Source organism: Trematomus bernacchii, unplaced genomic scaffold (genome assembly GCF_902827165.1).
Source record: "Trematomus bernacchii unplaced genomic scaffold, fTreBer1.1, whole genome shotgun sequence".
NCBI classification, from domain to species: Eukaryota; Metazoa; Chordata; class Actinopteri; order Perciformes; family Nototheniidae; genus Trematomus; species Trematomus bernacchii.
The window spans coordinates 10,244-23,932 of NW_022987381.1; the positions used below are offsets into that span (position 1 = coordinate 10,244).

General features: G+C 51.4%; 1 protein-coding gene across 1 annotated transcript; it reads right to left on the bottom strand.

Annotated features, from left to right (window-relative positions):
• Positions 1-347: 347 nt before the first annotated feature.
• LOC117484994 (protein O-mannosyl-transferase 1-like) lies at positions 348-2,510 on the bottom strand (the record flags this gene model as incomplete). The annotated part of the gene is made up of 5 exons (XM_034133542.1): positions 348-916; positions 1,256-1,433; positions 1,852-1,978; positions 2,165-2,278; positions 2,373-2,510. Coding segments are annotated over 5 exons (729 nt in total), but the record flags the coding sequence as incomplete, so codon positions are not given.
• Positions 2,511-13,689: the final 11,179 nt, after the last annotated feature.

Sequence of the window (13,689 nt, forward strand, 5' to 3'; positions counted from 1 at the left end):
TCACACAGGAGCCGTCTGATTGGACGATAAGACCGTGATGATTTAGGGTCCTACCTGAAGTTCCAGAAACTACCTGGCTGGTACCTGGCTGGCGCCCCCTAGCTGCGGGAGCTCAGGTACTCTTTAAAACAGCTGCTAGTTATGGGTACTTTTTACTGAAGTACATTTCAAAGCCTCTTTACTTAGAAGTTTAGTCAGTACTTCTACTTTCACCAGAGTATTTTTAAACACGAGTATCTGTACTTCTACCTGAGTAAAGGATGTGTGTCCTTTGCCCTCTCTGTTCACACGTCATCGTCACGCACCTCTCACCTCCATTCCTTCAAAAAAAAGGCACTTATTGTTTCTTTAAAAAAAACTTTATTCACATTCTTTGTTCACAGATTCTTTAAAACTATCAAACTTTACATTAAATATCACAGTCTCATTAGAAGATCCATGCTGCGTTCAGGGACAGGCTAGCAGTGCTGCGTTCAGGGACAGGCTAGCAGTGCTGCGTTCAGGGACAGGCTAGCAGTGCTGCGTTCAGGGACAGGCTAGCAGTGCTGCGTTCAGGGACAGGCTAGCAGTGGTGCGTTCAGGGACAGGCTAGCAGTGCTGCGTTCAGGGACAGGCTAGCAGTGCTGCGTTCAGGGACAGGCTAGCAGTGCTGCGTTCAGGGACAGGCTAGCAGTGCTGCGTTCAGGGACAGGCTAGCAGTGCTGCGTTCAGGGACAGGCTAGCAGTGCTGCGTTCAGGGACAGGCTAGCGGCGGCGGTACAGGATGTCCCATGAGCCTCTCCACCTGAGAGCCTGCAGCTGATTGGCCGAGAGCTCTGGGCTGCCGTAGGTCAAAGGGCAGAAGGTCCGGAACGCCAATAAGACAGAGAGCAGGACGAAAAGAACACACACACACAGAACCCTGCGGGGGGTCCCACTGCGCACACACACACACACACACACACACACACACACACACACACACACACACACACACACACACACACACACACACACACACACACACACACACACACACACACACACACACACACACACACACACACACACACACACACACACACAGTAATATAGATTATTTAGCAAAATAATGAATAATGCAAGTAATTATAACCAGGTGTGTGTGTGTACCTGAGCAGGTGTGTGTGTACCTGAGCAGGTGTGTGTGTGTGTGTACCTGAGCAGGTGTGTGTGTACCTGAGCAGGTGTGTGTGTGTGTGTACCTGAGCAGGTGTGTGTGTGTGTGTGTGTGTACCTGAGCAGGTGTGTGTGTGTGTGCTCCAGCAGGGGGGGGCCGAGCAGCAGCAGGTAGCAGAGGGCGGGCAGGAAGTGATACAGGAAAAGGGTCTTCTCCATCAGCAGGAAGGGGACGAAGTTCACCAGAAAACCTCCGACACACACACATCCCAGAGAGAGGAAACGAGACCACGCAGCTGGACACACACACACACACACACACACACACACACACACACACACACACACACACACACACACACACACACACACACACACACACACACACACACACACACACACACACACACACACACACACACACACAGTTAATTAATTACTATTCATTTGTAAGAAATATATAAAGCCTCCTGAAGTTAAATCTGCATTCTCTCTAACCTCCAGCAGGGGGCGCCTGCTCTACTGTGTGTGTGTGTGTGTGTGTGTGTGTGTGTGTGTGTCTGTCTGTCTGTCTGTCTGTCTGTGTGTGTCTGTCTGTCTGTGTGTGTGTGTGTGTGTGTGTGTGTCTCTGTCTGTGTGTGTGTGTGTGTGTGTGTGTGTGTGTGTGTGTGTGTGTGTGTGTGTGTGTGTGTGTCTGTGTGTGTGTGTGTGTACCATCCGGCAGGTCTTTGAAGCCCCGCCTCCTCCTCAGCAGGTAGACGGCAGCCAGCAGCTGATAGGCCAGCAGGCTGAGGCTGGCCACGCCCCATGACACCGGGTTACCAATCAGATGAATCTGAGCCTGAACAGCCAATCACAGTGCAGCACAGGAGAGAGACCATATTCAAACTGTGAACCTTTATTCAAACAATGAAGACAATATTCGTCATTTCACTGAATATTACACGTGTGTGTGTGTGTGTGTGTGTGTGTGTGTGTGTGTGTGTGTGTGTGTGTGTGTGTGTGTGTGTGTGTGTGTGTGCGTTACATTGGTGGAGGGGTGCAGCCAGTATGCGATGTTGGTTTCCATGGTGATCCACTCCAGCGGGGCGGAGCTGTATTTGTGCTCCGAGTCTTCCTGTTTGACCGTCAGCATCTTCCACTGCCATGGCAACACATCATCATCAGCACCATCATCATCATCACACAGGAGCCGTCTGATTGGACGATAAGACCGTGATGATTTAGGGTCCTACCTGAAGTTCCAGAAACTTCGCCCAGAAGGAAATCTTCCGGTCCACGTCGATGTGTGTGGGGGAGTGAAGCTCCGCCTCCCTCTCCTTCTGCTCCTGACCTACACACACACACACACACACACACAAACAAATTAATTGTTATCAGGGTGCCAACGATCGGGGGGGGGGGTTTTGAGAAGCTTGACGCTCTTGACTATCAACAGGAGGGCGGGGGGGGCCTCGCTGCGGGGAAGCAGTGTGTGTGTGTGAATTGTTACAGCTCAAATGCATTGCAATGACTTCCATGTTAAAAAAAGACTTTAAAAAGCTGAATGTTTTAAAAAGTATAACATATTGAAAGTTGAAAGTTTCCCATCAAGTGCTGAAAAGGCTGAATAGTTTGATATTTGAATGGTTCCTGCAGCTGAAATTAGGCTGAAGGAGTTAAATAAAGACATTAAATGTAAGTAGTAGTGAATGAATGTTTACAAACACCTGTGTGTGTAAACCCAGAGATGAAAGGTTACCATGGTGACGACTTATGACCATTTTCCAACTGCAGCACTGAGTCCCATTAAGAATGCATTGAGGATTATATCTGACAATTTTGCCACCTGTTCAAAAACTATGGCTCCTATCAAAAAATGACCAGACCGTGAGCATCAGGGAACCCCAATGAACTGATATATGTTGTGTTTTTTGGTTTTGTGTGTAAAATGTGGAGATGGGAGCAGTTTGTCTAAAGTGTACTTCTCTCTGTTCTGAAGAAAGTTCCGGAAAGATTTAACATGGGAATCAATTGGGAGCTAGGTGGACTTTTTGTCTCTTCATGCCCTCAAGAGGCATTTTGTTTAATATTTCTTCTTAATTTTTTTTAATTTTCCAACCTAGGAGAGGTTTTCCTACGTTTTTCATGAAAAAATATGTCTGAGGAGTGTAGGGTTTGGGAATTATGGCAAGTTTAAAACATTCTTTGGGGAGCACTGCTGCACTCTGTTTTGAGATCAAAGCACTCTAGACTTAGGCCCCGGCTCCACGAGCACGAAAACGGCAAAACGCATCGGAGTAACGCAACCGCAACCGCAAAAAACCTTCCGTCCCCACGCAATATACACCGGATTGTGTCAAGCTCCACGAGACGGCTCCGTTTACATCCAACCGCTGGAAAAGCTGCAGTACATATGCCGAGCCTGTACGTGGCGCTGTAACTTCCTCCACAAAAGCAGCGAAGAAGAATGGTTGTCATGGCTGCACTTCTGTGTATTCTCCGCGGTGGGGGCCGACGGAACCGGGCAGAGTTTTTCGCCGGTCAACGTGTGTTAAAGTTTAAATCTTCCGGACAAAATGATAAAAGGTCTTCATTGTTATTTATTGAGCTTTAAAACAAATGAATAACGACGATATAATGATATATAATAATAAAATACACGGAGGCTGTCTCTTTTTCCTCTCTTCTGACAGCGTCAGTGTCTCATGCAGCAGCTGATCCTGTAATGAGTGACCCGACAGTAAAAATGAACATATTTATAACTAGTTTAGTTTGAGAGGTCATTAAAATAGCTAAGGGTGATGATCTGACTTGAAGTGTGTGTTTTGCTCCCGCTGCATCACAGCGGCAGGAGCTGCGTGTCTCCGTCCTGTCAGATTAGACTTCACTCGCGTTTATGTCCATATCGAGATAAAGATAAATAATCTGAATTCAAGGAGGAGCTCCTGTAGATGTTGCACAAAGAACTGTAGCATGGTCAGTAGCGACTGGAGCACGATAGCAACCCTGCAATCCGCCATTGTTGTTGTTAGCGAAACACATCAGCAATGATGCGGGGTACGCGGAGAGGTGGGAAGAGGTGGGGAGAGGTGGGAAGAGGCGGGGAGAGGCGGGAAGAGGTGGGAAGAGGTGGGGAGAGGCGGGGAGAGGCGGGAAGAGGCGGGAGAGGCGGGGAGAGGTGGGAAGAGGCGGGGAGAGGCGGGGAGAGGCGGGGAGAGGTGGGAAGAGGCGGGGAGAGGCGGGGAGAGGCGGGGAGAGGTGGGAAGAGGTGGGGAGAGGCGGGGAGAGGCGGGGAGAGGCGGGAAGAGGCGGGAAGAGGTGGGGAGAGGCGGGGAGAGGCGGGAAGAGGCGGGGAGAGGCGGGAAGAGGCGGGGAGAGGCGGGGAGAGGCGGGGAGAGGCGGGAAGAGGCGGGGAGAGGCGGGAAGAGGCGGGGAGAGGCGGAAGAGGCGGGGAGAGGTGGGAAGAGGTGGGGAGAGGTGGGAAGAGGTGGGGAGAGGCGGGGAGAGGTGGGAAGAGGTGGGAAGAGGTGGGGAGAGGTGGGAAGAGTTGGGAAGAGGTGGGGAGAGGTGGGGAGAGGTGGGGAGAGGCGGGAAGAGGCGGGGAGAGGCGGGGAGAGGCGGGGAGAGGTGGGGAGAGGCGGGAAGAGGCGGGGAGAGGTGGGGAGAGGTGGGAAGAGGTGGGAAGAGGCGGGGAGAGGTGGGGAGAGGCGGGAAGAGGTGGGGAGAGGCGGGGAGAGGTGGGGAGAGGCGGGAGAGGCGGGGAGAGGGGGGGAGAGGCGGGGAGAGGTGGGGAGAGGCGGGAAGAGGTGGGGAGAGGTGGGGAGAGGTGGGGAGAGGGAAGAGGTGGGAAGAGGTGGGGAGAGGTGGGAAGAGGTGGGGAGAGGTGGGAAGAGGTGGGAAGAGGTGGGGAGAGGTGGGGAGAGGCGGGAAGAGGTGGGGAGAGGAGGGAAGAGGTGGGGGGTGGGGAGAGGTGGGAAGAGGTGGGGAGAGGTGGGAAGAGGTGGGGAGAGGAGGGAAGAGGTGGGAAGAGGTGGGGAGAGGTGGGAAGAGGTGGGGAGAGGTGGGAAGAGGTGGGGAGAGGAGGGAAGAGGTGGGGAGAGGCTGGGTGGAAGAGGTGGGGAGAGGTGGCAGGGAGAGGCGGGGAGAAGGTGGGGAAGAGTGTGGGAAGAGGTGGGGAGAGGTGGGGAAGAGGCTGGGAAGAGGTGGGGAGAGTGGGACTAGGGTGGGGAAGAGGTGGGGGACGAGGAGTTGGGAAGAGGCTGGTGAAGAGGTGGGGAGAGGAGGGGAGAGGTGGGAGACGGGGAGAGGCGGGGGAGAGGCGGGAGAGGCGGGGAGAGCCGCTGGGAAGCGGTCGGGGACGAGGTGGGGAAGAGGTGGGAAGAGGGGGGAGGAGAGCGTGGGGAGAGGCGGGGAGAGGGGGGGAGAGGCGGGGGGAGAGGTGGGAGAGGCGGGCTATGAAAACGAATGGACCGTATAGGCGACTCCACGGCCCCGTTGGACCCCCCAGAGCGCTCCGTTCCCAGATCTATCCACCTTTGGACCCGTTGTCGTTTGCGGGGTCTGTTTCTACGTTTCCCTTACGGCGTCGTCGAGCTTAGAGGGCTATACGCATGAGAAATATGCGGATTCAACCCGTATTTGTCCTCATGGAGCCGGGGCCTTAACGAGCTGCTCCATCCACACTAATGTTAACATCTGAAAAAGGCCTCTTTACCAAGCTCCAAACTAAGTTAATTATCTCAAGAAGTGTAAAAGATATCAAAAATAAAAGTCAAGTTTGAATAGGGTCACTGTATGTTTTGGTCATTGGATTTTCTTTTCACAAATGGAAATTCAAAAACAAAAAATGACTGGATTTTCGTTTTCAAATTGAAAAACCAAAATTGAAATACAAGGCGTTTTTCTTTATCACGGTCAAAAAGGGATTTACTAAACTTAAAAAACGGGATGATTTTCATTTTCTACTTCTCAAAACAAAAAATAAAATCACTAGAAAACAGAAACAAAAAAACCCCCCGTTTTTTCATATTCTGCTACCGGAAGTTGTCTTTCAAAATAAGAGCGCAGATGAGGACGGTCAATCCGTGTATCTACGGTCCATTTGTTTTCACAACGAAAACAGCCAAGACACAAAATGAATGTTATTAAGGCCTGTGTCTAAAATGGACAACATTGTTAGGAGATTTAAACTATGCAGCGATTCTGCGCTCAACTCAGCCGTCTCTCCAGTTTGTTATCATTTCTTCTGCCATTAGTTCTTCGTGAGATCGATCCTGTTGGACTCAGTAGGCTAGTAGTGAAACTACTCCCACAAGTACTATGAAGTACTTACTGTGTACTTTTTGAGTACTCCTCTGTCAAAGTCCCCTCCTGAGAACAATAATGCATGTTTCTCTGCTATTTTGAATCAGCGTTAAAACACCTTTCTTCATGAGACTGATATTGTTGGACAGAGTATTTTAAGAGGATGGTAGACATGATATCAGCAACACTTCCAGTCAGTACTGCAGCAGCAGCATTTTCACACCTTGGAAAGTCTTGCCCGCTATTTAAATGGACTTTGATTGAAGTTAATAACAATATTGATATTATATAGATATATAGATATAGCATATTTGATGCAGTCTTTCTGAACACTTTTTAAATAAAATACTGCAAATGAAGAATATGTGTAATGTTCTGCACAGATAGTGCCTTAACTTGAATTTGAAAACACGTGGCAGCTTTATTAATACAGCAGATGAAAAGATTTGTGGAAGGATAAATTCTTCATGGGCTTCAATGGCTCTCCAGATAAAGGGCGTTTTATGGTTGCTTGTATTATCCTCAGATAGGGGTGTGTTTAAATAACTAGTGACATTTTAATAAATATTGAAAAAAAGGGCTCCAAAAAAGACATATATATATATATATATCCTGGCCGGCTTTGCCAGTGTGTATTTTTTCAAGCACCACAAGATTCATAGTATATAAAGTACAATTCTGGGCCATTGATTGTGTCATTTCTCCAAACACATACAGTAAACATGCCTGTTATGAAGCCTTAACATGGTGCAGGAAAAGGACTTTACATTGGGTTATACTTAAAGACAGGACTATTCAGTTAAGAGAAGAGAACAAAGGAAAGAGAACTGTTATAATGGGTGACGTAACATTAATGACAGACATAATATGAGGTCCTTGGCACTCTAGAGGGGTCATTTTGTGATCATGGGGCATCACCCTTACAGCATCAGGACAATATGGAGTCAGATACTGGAAGTGGGCTGGAGGCGTTAACTGGGACTGATGGAAGGATGAGGCTGAAGAATCTGAGAGGAACGAACTAGCGGCAGAGGAATAATTATATATTAAAAGACAGCAGCATCATAAGAGGGCAACCATGTGACAGAGTGTGTCACTTTGCTGAAGGATAGACCAGCTATCCATTCCAGGCCAGACTCTAAAGACTTTCCAAGGTGTGAAAATGCTGCTGCCGGAGTACTGACTGGAAGTATTGCTGATATCATGTCTACCATCCTCTTAAAATACTCTGTCCAACAATATCAGTCTCAGGAAGAAAGGTTTTTTAACGCTTATTCAAAGAAAAACATGCATTCTTGTACTCAGGAGGGGACATTGACAGAGGATTACTGGAAGAGTACACAGTAAGTACTTCATAGTACTGAGTACTGAGTCCAACAGGATCAATCTCACGAAGAACTAATGGCAACAAAAAATAATTCCCTCATCAAACTGAGCAGAAGTGGCTTGATGTTGTTCTCAGGAGGGGACTCTGACAGAGCATTTCTCAAAAAGTACACAGTAAAAGTACTTCAATGTATTGTTAGTAGTAGGCTTACTAATACAAAGTCAAACCGTATCAATTTCATTCAGTGTTACAGCAGAATGTTTAATACAGCGTATTTCTGATATTCATTAAGGGTCACATGGTATTCCATATGATGTGTGTTACTGACTTGGGTCACACACAGTTAGAGAGACAGTGGTCGTTCTGAATGATCAATAGATGTATTCATTTGAAGTGAGCTGACACCGAGGGTAGAGGAAGTTCAGAGAAGGCCTCGGGTTATAAAAAACACTTCACCGTTGTTTGTTAACTAATCCTAAGGATGTCATGAGATGATGACGTTTAAACACAAGTATAGCTTTCAGAGAGAAACACATGTGTGGTAGGCTGCATGATACAATGTGTGTGTGTTCATTGCAGTGGCTTTATATGCTGTATGATTGTTGATACTCTCGGGGGCAGTTCTGTGATTGGCTGCTGTGGCAGCAGGTGATGTTTCCCCATTAGTGTTTGTTTGTTGCAACAACTAAATAATAATTACTGATCAGTCTGTGTTTGTGTTTTATTGATTCCTCTCTGTTTCATTCTTTCCTGTTGTGTTATGCTGGATCTCCAGAACACATGCTTCTCTGGTTCTGACCCGTCCCCTTGTGTTCTGTGGATCTCCAGAACACACTAATGCTCAAATTGTCTTTTTATCACTCATCAAAGATAGCAGAAAAACATGCATTATGGAGGGGACTATGGAGGGGACTATGGAGGGGACTATGGAGGGGACTATGGAGGGGACTATGGAGGGGACTATGGAGGGGGACTATGGAGGGGACTATGGAGGGGACTATGTAGGGGACTATGGAGGGGACTATGGAGGGGACTATGGAGGGGACTATGGAGGGGACTATGTAGGGGACTATGGAGGGGACTATGTAGGGGACTATGTAGGGGACTATGGAGGGGACTATGGAGGGGACTATGTAGGGGACTATGGAGGGGACTATGGAGGGGACTATGTAGGGGACTATGTAGGGGACTATGGAGGGGACTATGGAGGGGACTATGGAGGGGACTATGGAGGGGACTATGGAGGGGACTATGTAGGGGACTATGTAGGGGACTATGGAGGGGACTATGGAGGGGACTATGTAGGGGACTATGGAGGGGACTATGGAGGGGACTATGTAGGGGACTATGTAGGGGACTATGTAGGGGACTATGGAGGGGACTATGGAGGGGACTATGGAGGGGACTCTGGAGGGGACTATGGAGGGGACTCTGGAGGGGACTATGGAGGGGACTATGGAGGGGACTATGGAGGGGACTCTGGAGGGGACTATGGAGGGGACTATGGAGGGGACTATGGAGGGGACTATGGAGGGGACTCTGGAGGGGACTCTGGAGGGGACTCTGGAGGGGACTATGGAGGGGACTCTGGAGGGGACTATGGAGGGGACTATGGAGGGGACTATGTAGGGGACTATGGAGGGGACTATGGAGGGGACTATGTAGGGGACTATGTAGGGGACTATGGAGGGGACTATGTAGGGGACTATGGAGGGGACTATGGAGGGGACTATGGAGGGGACTATGTAGGGGACTATGTAGGGGACTATGTAGGGGACTATGGAGGGGACTATGGAGGGGACTATGGAGGGGACTCTGGAGGGGACTATGGAGGGGACTATGGAGGGGACTATGTAGGGGACTATGGAGGGGACTATGGAGGGGACTATGTAGGGGACTATGTAGGGGACTATGGAGGGGACTATGTAGGGGACTATGGAGGGGACTCTGGAGGGGACTCTGGAGGGGACTATGGAGGGGACTATGTAGGGGACTATGGAGGGGACTATGGAGGGGACTATGGAGGGGACTATGGAGGGGACTCTGGAGGGGACTATGTAGGGGACTATGTAGGGGACTATGGAGGGGACTATGGAGGGGACTATGTAGGGGACTATGGAGGGGACTATGTAGGGGACTATGGAGGGGACTATGGAGGGGACTCTGGAGGGGACTATGGAGGGGACTATGGAGGGGACTATGGAGGGGACTCTGGAGGGGACTATGGAGGGGACTATGGAGGGGACTATGGAGGGGACTATGGAGGGGACTCTGGAGGGGACTCTGGAGGGGACTATGGAGGGGACTATGGAGGGGACTATGGAGGGGACTATGTAGGGGACTATGGAGGGGACTCTGGAGGGGACTATGTAGGGGACTCTGGAGGGGACTATGTAGGGGACTATGGAGGGGACTATGTAGGGGACTATGGAGGGGACTATGGAGGGGACTATGGAGGGGACTATGTAGGGGACTATGTAGGGGACTATGGAGGGGACTATGTAGGGGACTATGGAGGGGACTATGGAGGGGACTATGGAGGGGACTATGGAGGGGACTATGTAGGGGACTATGTAGGGGACTATGGAGGGGACTATGGAGGGGACTATGTAGGGGACTATGTAGGGGGACTATGGAGGGGACTATGGAGGGGACTATGGAGGGGGACTATGTAGGGGACTATGGAGGGGACTATGGAGGGGACTATGTAGGGGACTATGTAGGGGACTATGTAGGGGACTATGGAGGGGACTCTGGAGGGGACTATGTAGGGGACTCTGGAGGGGACTATGTAGGGGACTATGGAGGGGACTATGGAGGGGACTATGTAGGGGACTATGGAGGGGACTATGGAGGGGACTATGGAGGGGACTATGTAGGGGACTATGGAGGGGGACTATGTAGGGGACTATGGAGGGGACTATGGAGGGACTATGGAGGGGACTATGGAGGGGACTATGTAGGGGACTATGTAGGGGACTATGTAGGGGACTATGGAGGGGACTATGGAGGGGACTATGTAGGGGACTATGTAGGGGACTATGGAGGGGACTATGGAGGGGACTATGGAGGGGACTATGGAGGGGACTATGGAGGGGACTATGTAGGGGACTATGGAGGGGACTATGGAGGGGACTATGGAGGGGACTATGGAGGGGACTATGTAGGGGACTATGGAGGGGACTATGGAGGGGACTATGGAGGGGACTATGTAGGGGACTATGGAGGGGACTATGGAGGGGACTATGTAGGGGACTATGGAGGGGACTATGGAGGGGACTATGGAGGGGACTATGTAGGGGACTATGTAGGGGACTATGTAGGGGACTATGGAGGGGACTATGGAGGGGACTATGTAGGGGACTATGTAGGGGACTATGGAGGGGACTATGTAGGGGACTATGTAGGGGACTATGGAGGGGACTATGTAGGGGACTATGGAGGGGACTATGGAGGGGACTATGGAGGGGACTATGGAGGGGACTATGGAGGGGACTCTGGAGGGGACTATGGAGGGGACTCTGGAGGGGACTATGGAGGGGACTATGGAGGGGACTATGGAGGGGACTCTGGAGGGGACTATGGAGGGGACTATGGAGGGGACTATGGAGGGGACTATGGAGGGGACTATGTAGGGGACTCTGGAGGGGACTCTGGAGGGGACTATGGAGGGGACTATGGAGGGGACTATGGAGGGGACTATGGAGGGGACTATGGAGGGGACTCTGGAGGGGACTCTGGAGGGGACTATGGAGGGGACTATGGAGGGGACTATGGAGGCTACTATGTAGGGGACTATGGAGGGGACTATGGAGGGGACTATGTAGGGGACTATGGAGGGGACTCTGGAGGGGACTATGGAGGGGACTATGGAGGGGACTATGTAGGGGACTATGGAGGGGACTATGGAGGGGACTATGGAGGGGACTCTGGAGGGGACTATGGAGGGGACTATGGAGGGGACTATGGAGGGGACTATGGAGGGGACTATGGAGGCTACTATGTAGGGGACTATGGAGGGGACTATGGAGGGGACTATGTAGGGGACTATGGAGGGGACTATGGAGGGGACTATGGAGGGGACTATGGAGGGGACTCTGGAGGGGACTATGGAGGGGACTATGTAGGGGACTATGGAGGGGACTATGGAGGGGACTATGGAGGGGACTCTGTAGGGGACTATGGAGGGGACTATGGAGGCTACTATGTAGGGGACTATGGAGGGGACTATGGAGGGGACTCTGTAGGGGACTATGGAGGGGACTATGGAGGGGACTATGGAGGGGACTATGGAGGGGACTCTGTAGGGGACTATGGAGGGGACTATGGAGGGGACTATGTAGGGGACTATGGAGGGGACTATGGAGGGGACTCTGTAGGGGACTATGGAGGGGACTATGGAGGGGACTATGGAGGGGACTATGGAGGGGACTCTGTAGGGGACTATGGAGGGGACTATGGAAGGGACTATGGAGGGGACTATGGAGGGGACTATGGAGGGGACTATGGAGGGGACTATGGAGGGGACTATGGAGGGGACTATGGAGGGGACTCTGTAGGGGACTATGGAGGGGACTATGGAGGGGACTATGGAGGGGACTATGGAGGGGACTATGGAGGGGACTATGGAGGCTACTATGTAGGGGACTATGGAGGGGACTATGGAGGGGACTATGGAGGGGACTCTGTAGGGGACTATGGAGGGGACTATGGAGGCTACTATGTAGGGGACTATGGAGGGGGACTATGGAGGGGACTATGTAGGGGACTATGGAGGGGGACTATGGAGGGGACTATGGAGGGGACTATGGAGGGGACTATGTAGGGGACTATGGAGGGGACTATGTAGGGGACTATGGAGGGGACTATGGAGGGGACTATGGAGGGGACTCTGTAGGGGACTATGGAGGGGACTATGGAGGCTACTATGTAGGGGACTATGGAGGGGACTATGGAGGGGACTCTGTAGGGGACTATGGAGGGGACTATGTAGGGGACTATGGAGGGGACTATGGAGGGGACTCTGTAGGGGACTATGGAGGGGACTATGGAGGGGACTATGGAGGGGACTATGGAGGCTACTATGTAGGGGACTATGGAGGGGACTATGGAGGGGACTATGGAGGGGACTATGGAGGGGACTATGGAGGGGACTATGTAGGGGACTATGGAGGGGACTATGGAGGGGACTATGTAGGGGACTATGTAGGGGACTATGGAGGGGACTATGGAGGGGACTATGGAGGGGACTATGTAGGCTACTATGGAGGGGACTATGGAGGGGACTATGGAGGGGACTCTGTAGGGGACTATGGAGGGGACTATGGAGGGGACTATGTAGGGGACTCTGTAGGGGACTATGGAGGGGACTATGGAGGGGACTATGGAGGGGACTATGGAGGGGACTATGGAGGCTACTATGTAGGGGACTATGGAGGGGACTATGGAGGGGACTATGGAGGCTACTATGGAGGGGACTATGGAGGGGACTATGGAGGGGACTCTGTAGGGGACTATGGAGGGGACTATGGAGGGGACTATGTAGGGGACTCTGTAGGGGACTATGTAGGGGACTATGGAGGGGACTATGGAGGGGACTATGGAGGGGACTATGGAGGCTACTATGGAGGGGACTATGGAGGGGACTATGGAGGGGACTCTGTAGGGGACTATGGAGGGGACTATGGAGGGGACTATGTAGGGGACTCTGTAGGGGACTATGTAGGGGACTATGGAGGGGACTATGGAGGGGACTATGTAGGCTACTATGGAGGGGACTATGTAGGGGACTATGGAGGGGACTATGTAGGGGACTATGGAGGGGACTATGGAGGGGACTATGGAGGGGACTATGGAGGGGACTATGGAGGGGACTATGGAGGGGACTATGTAGGGGACTATGGAGGGGACTATGGAGGGGACTATGGAGGGGACTATGG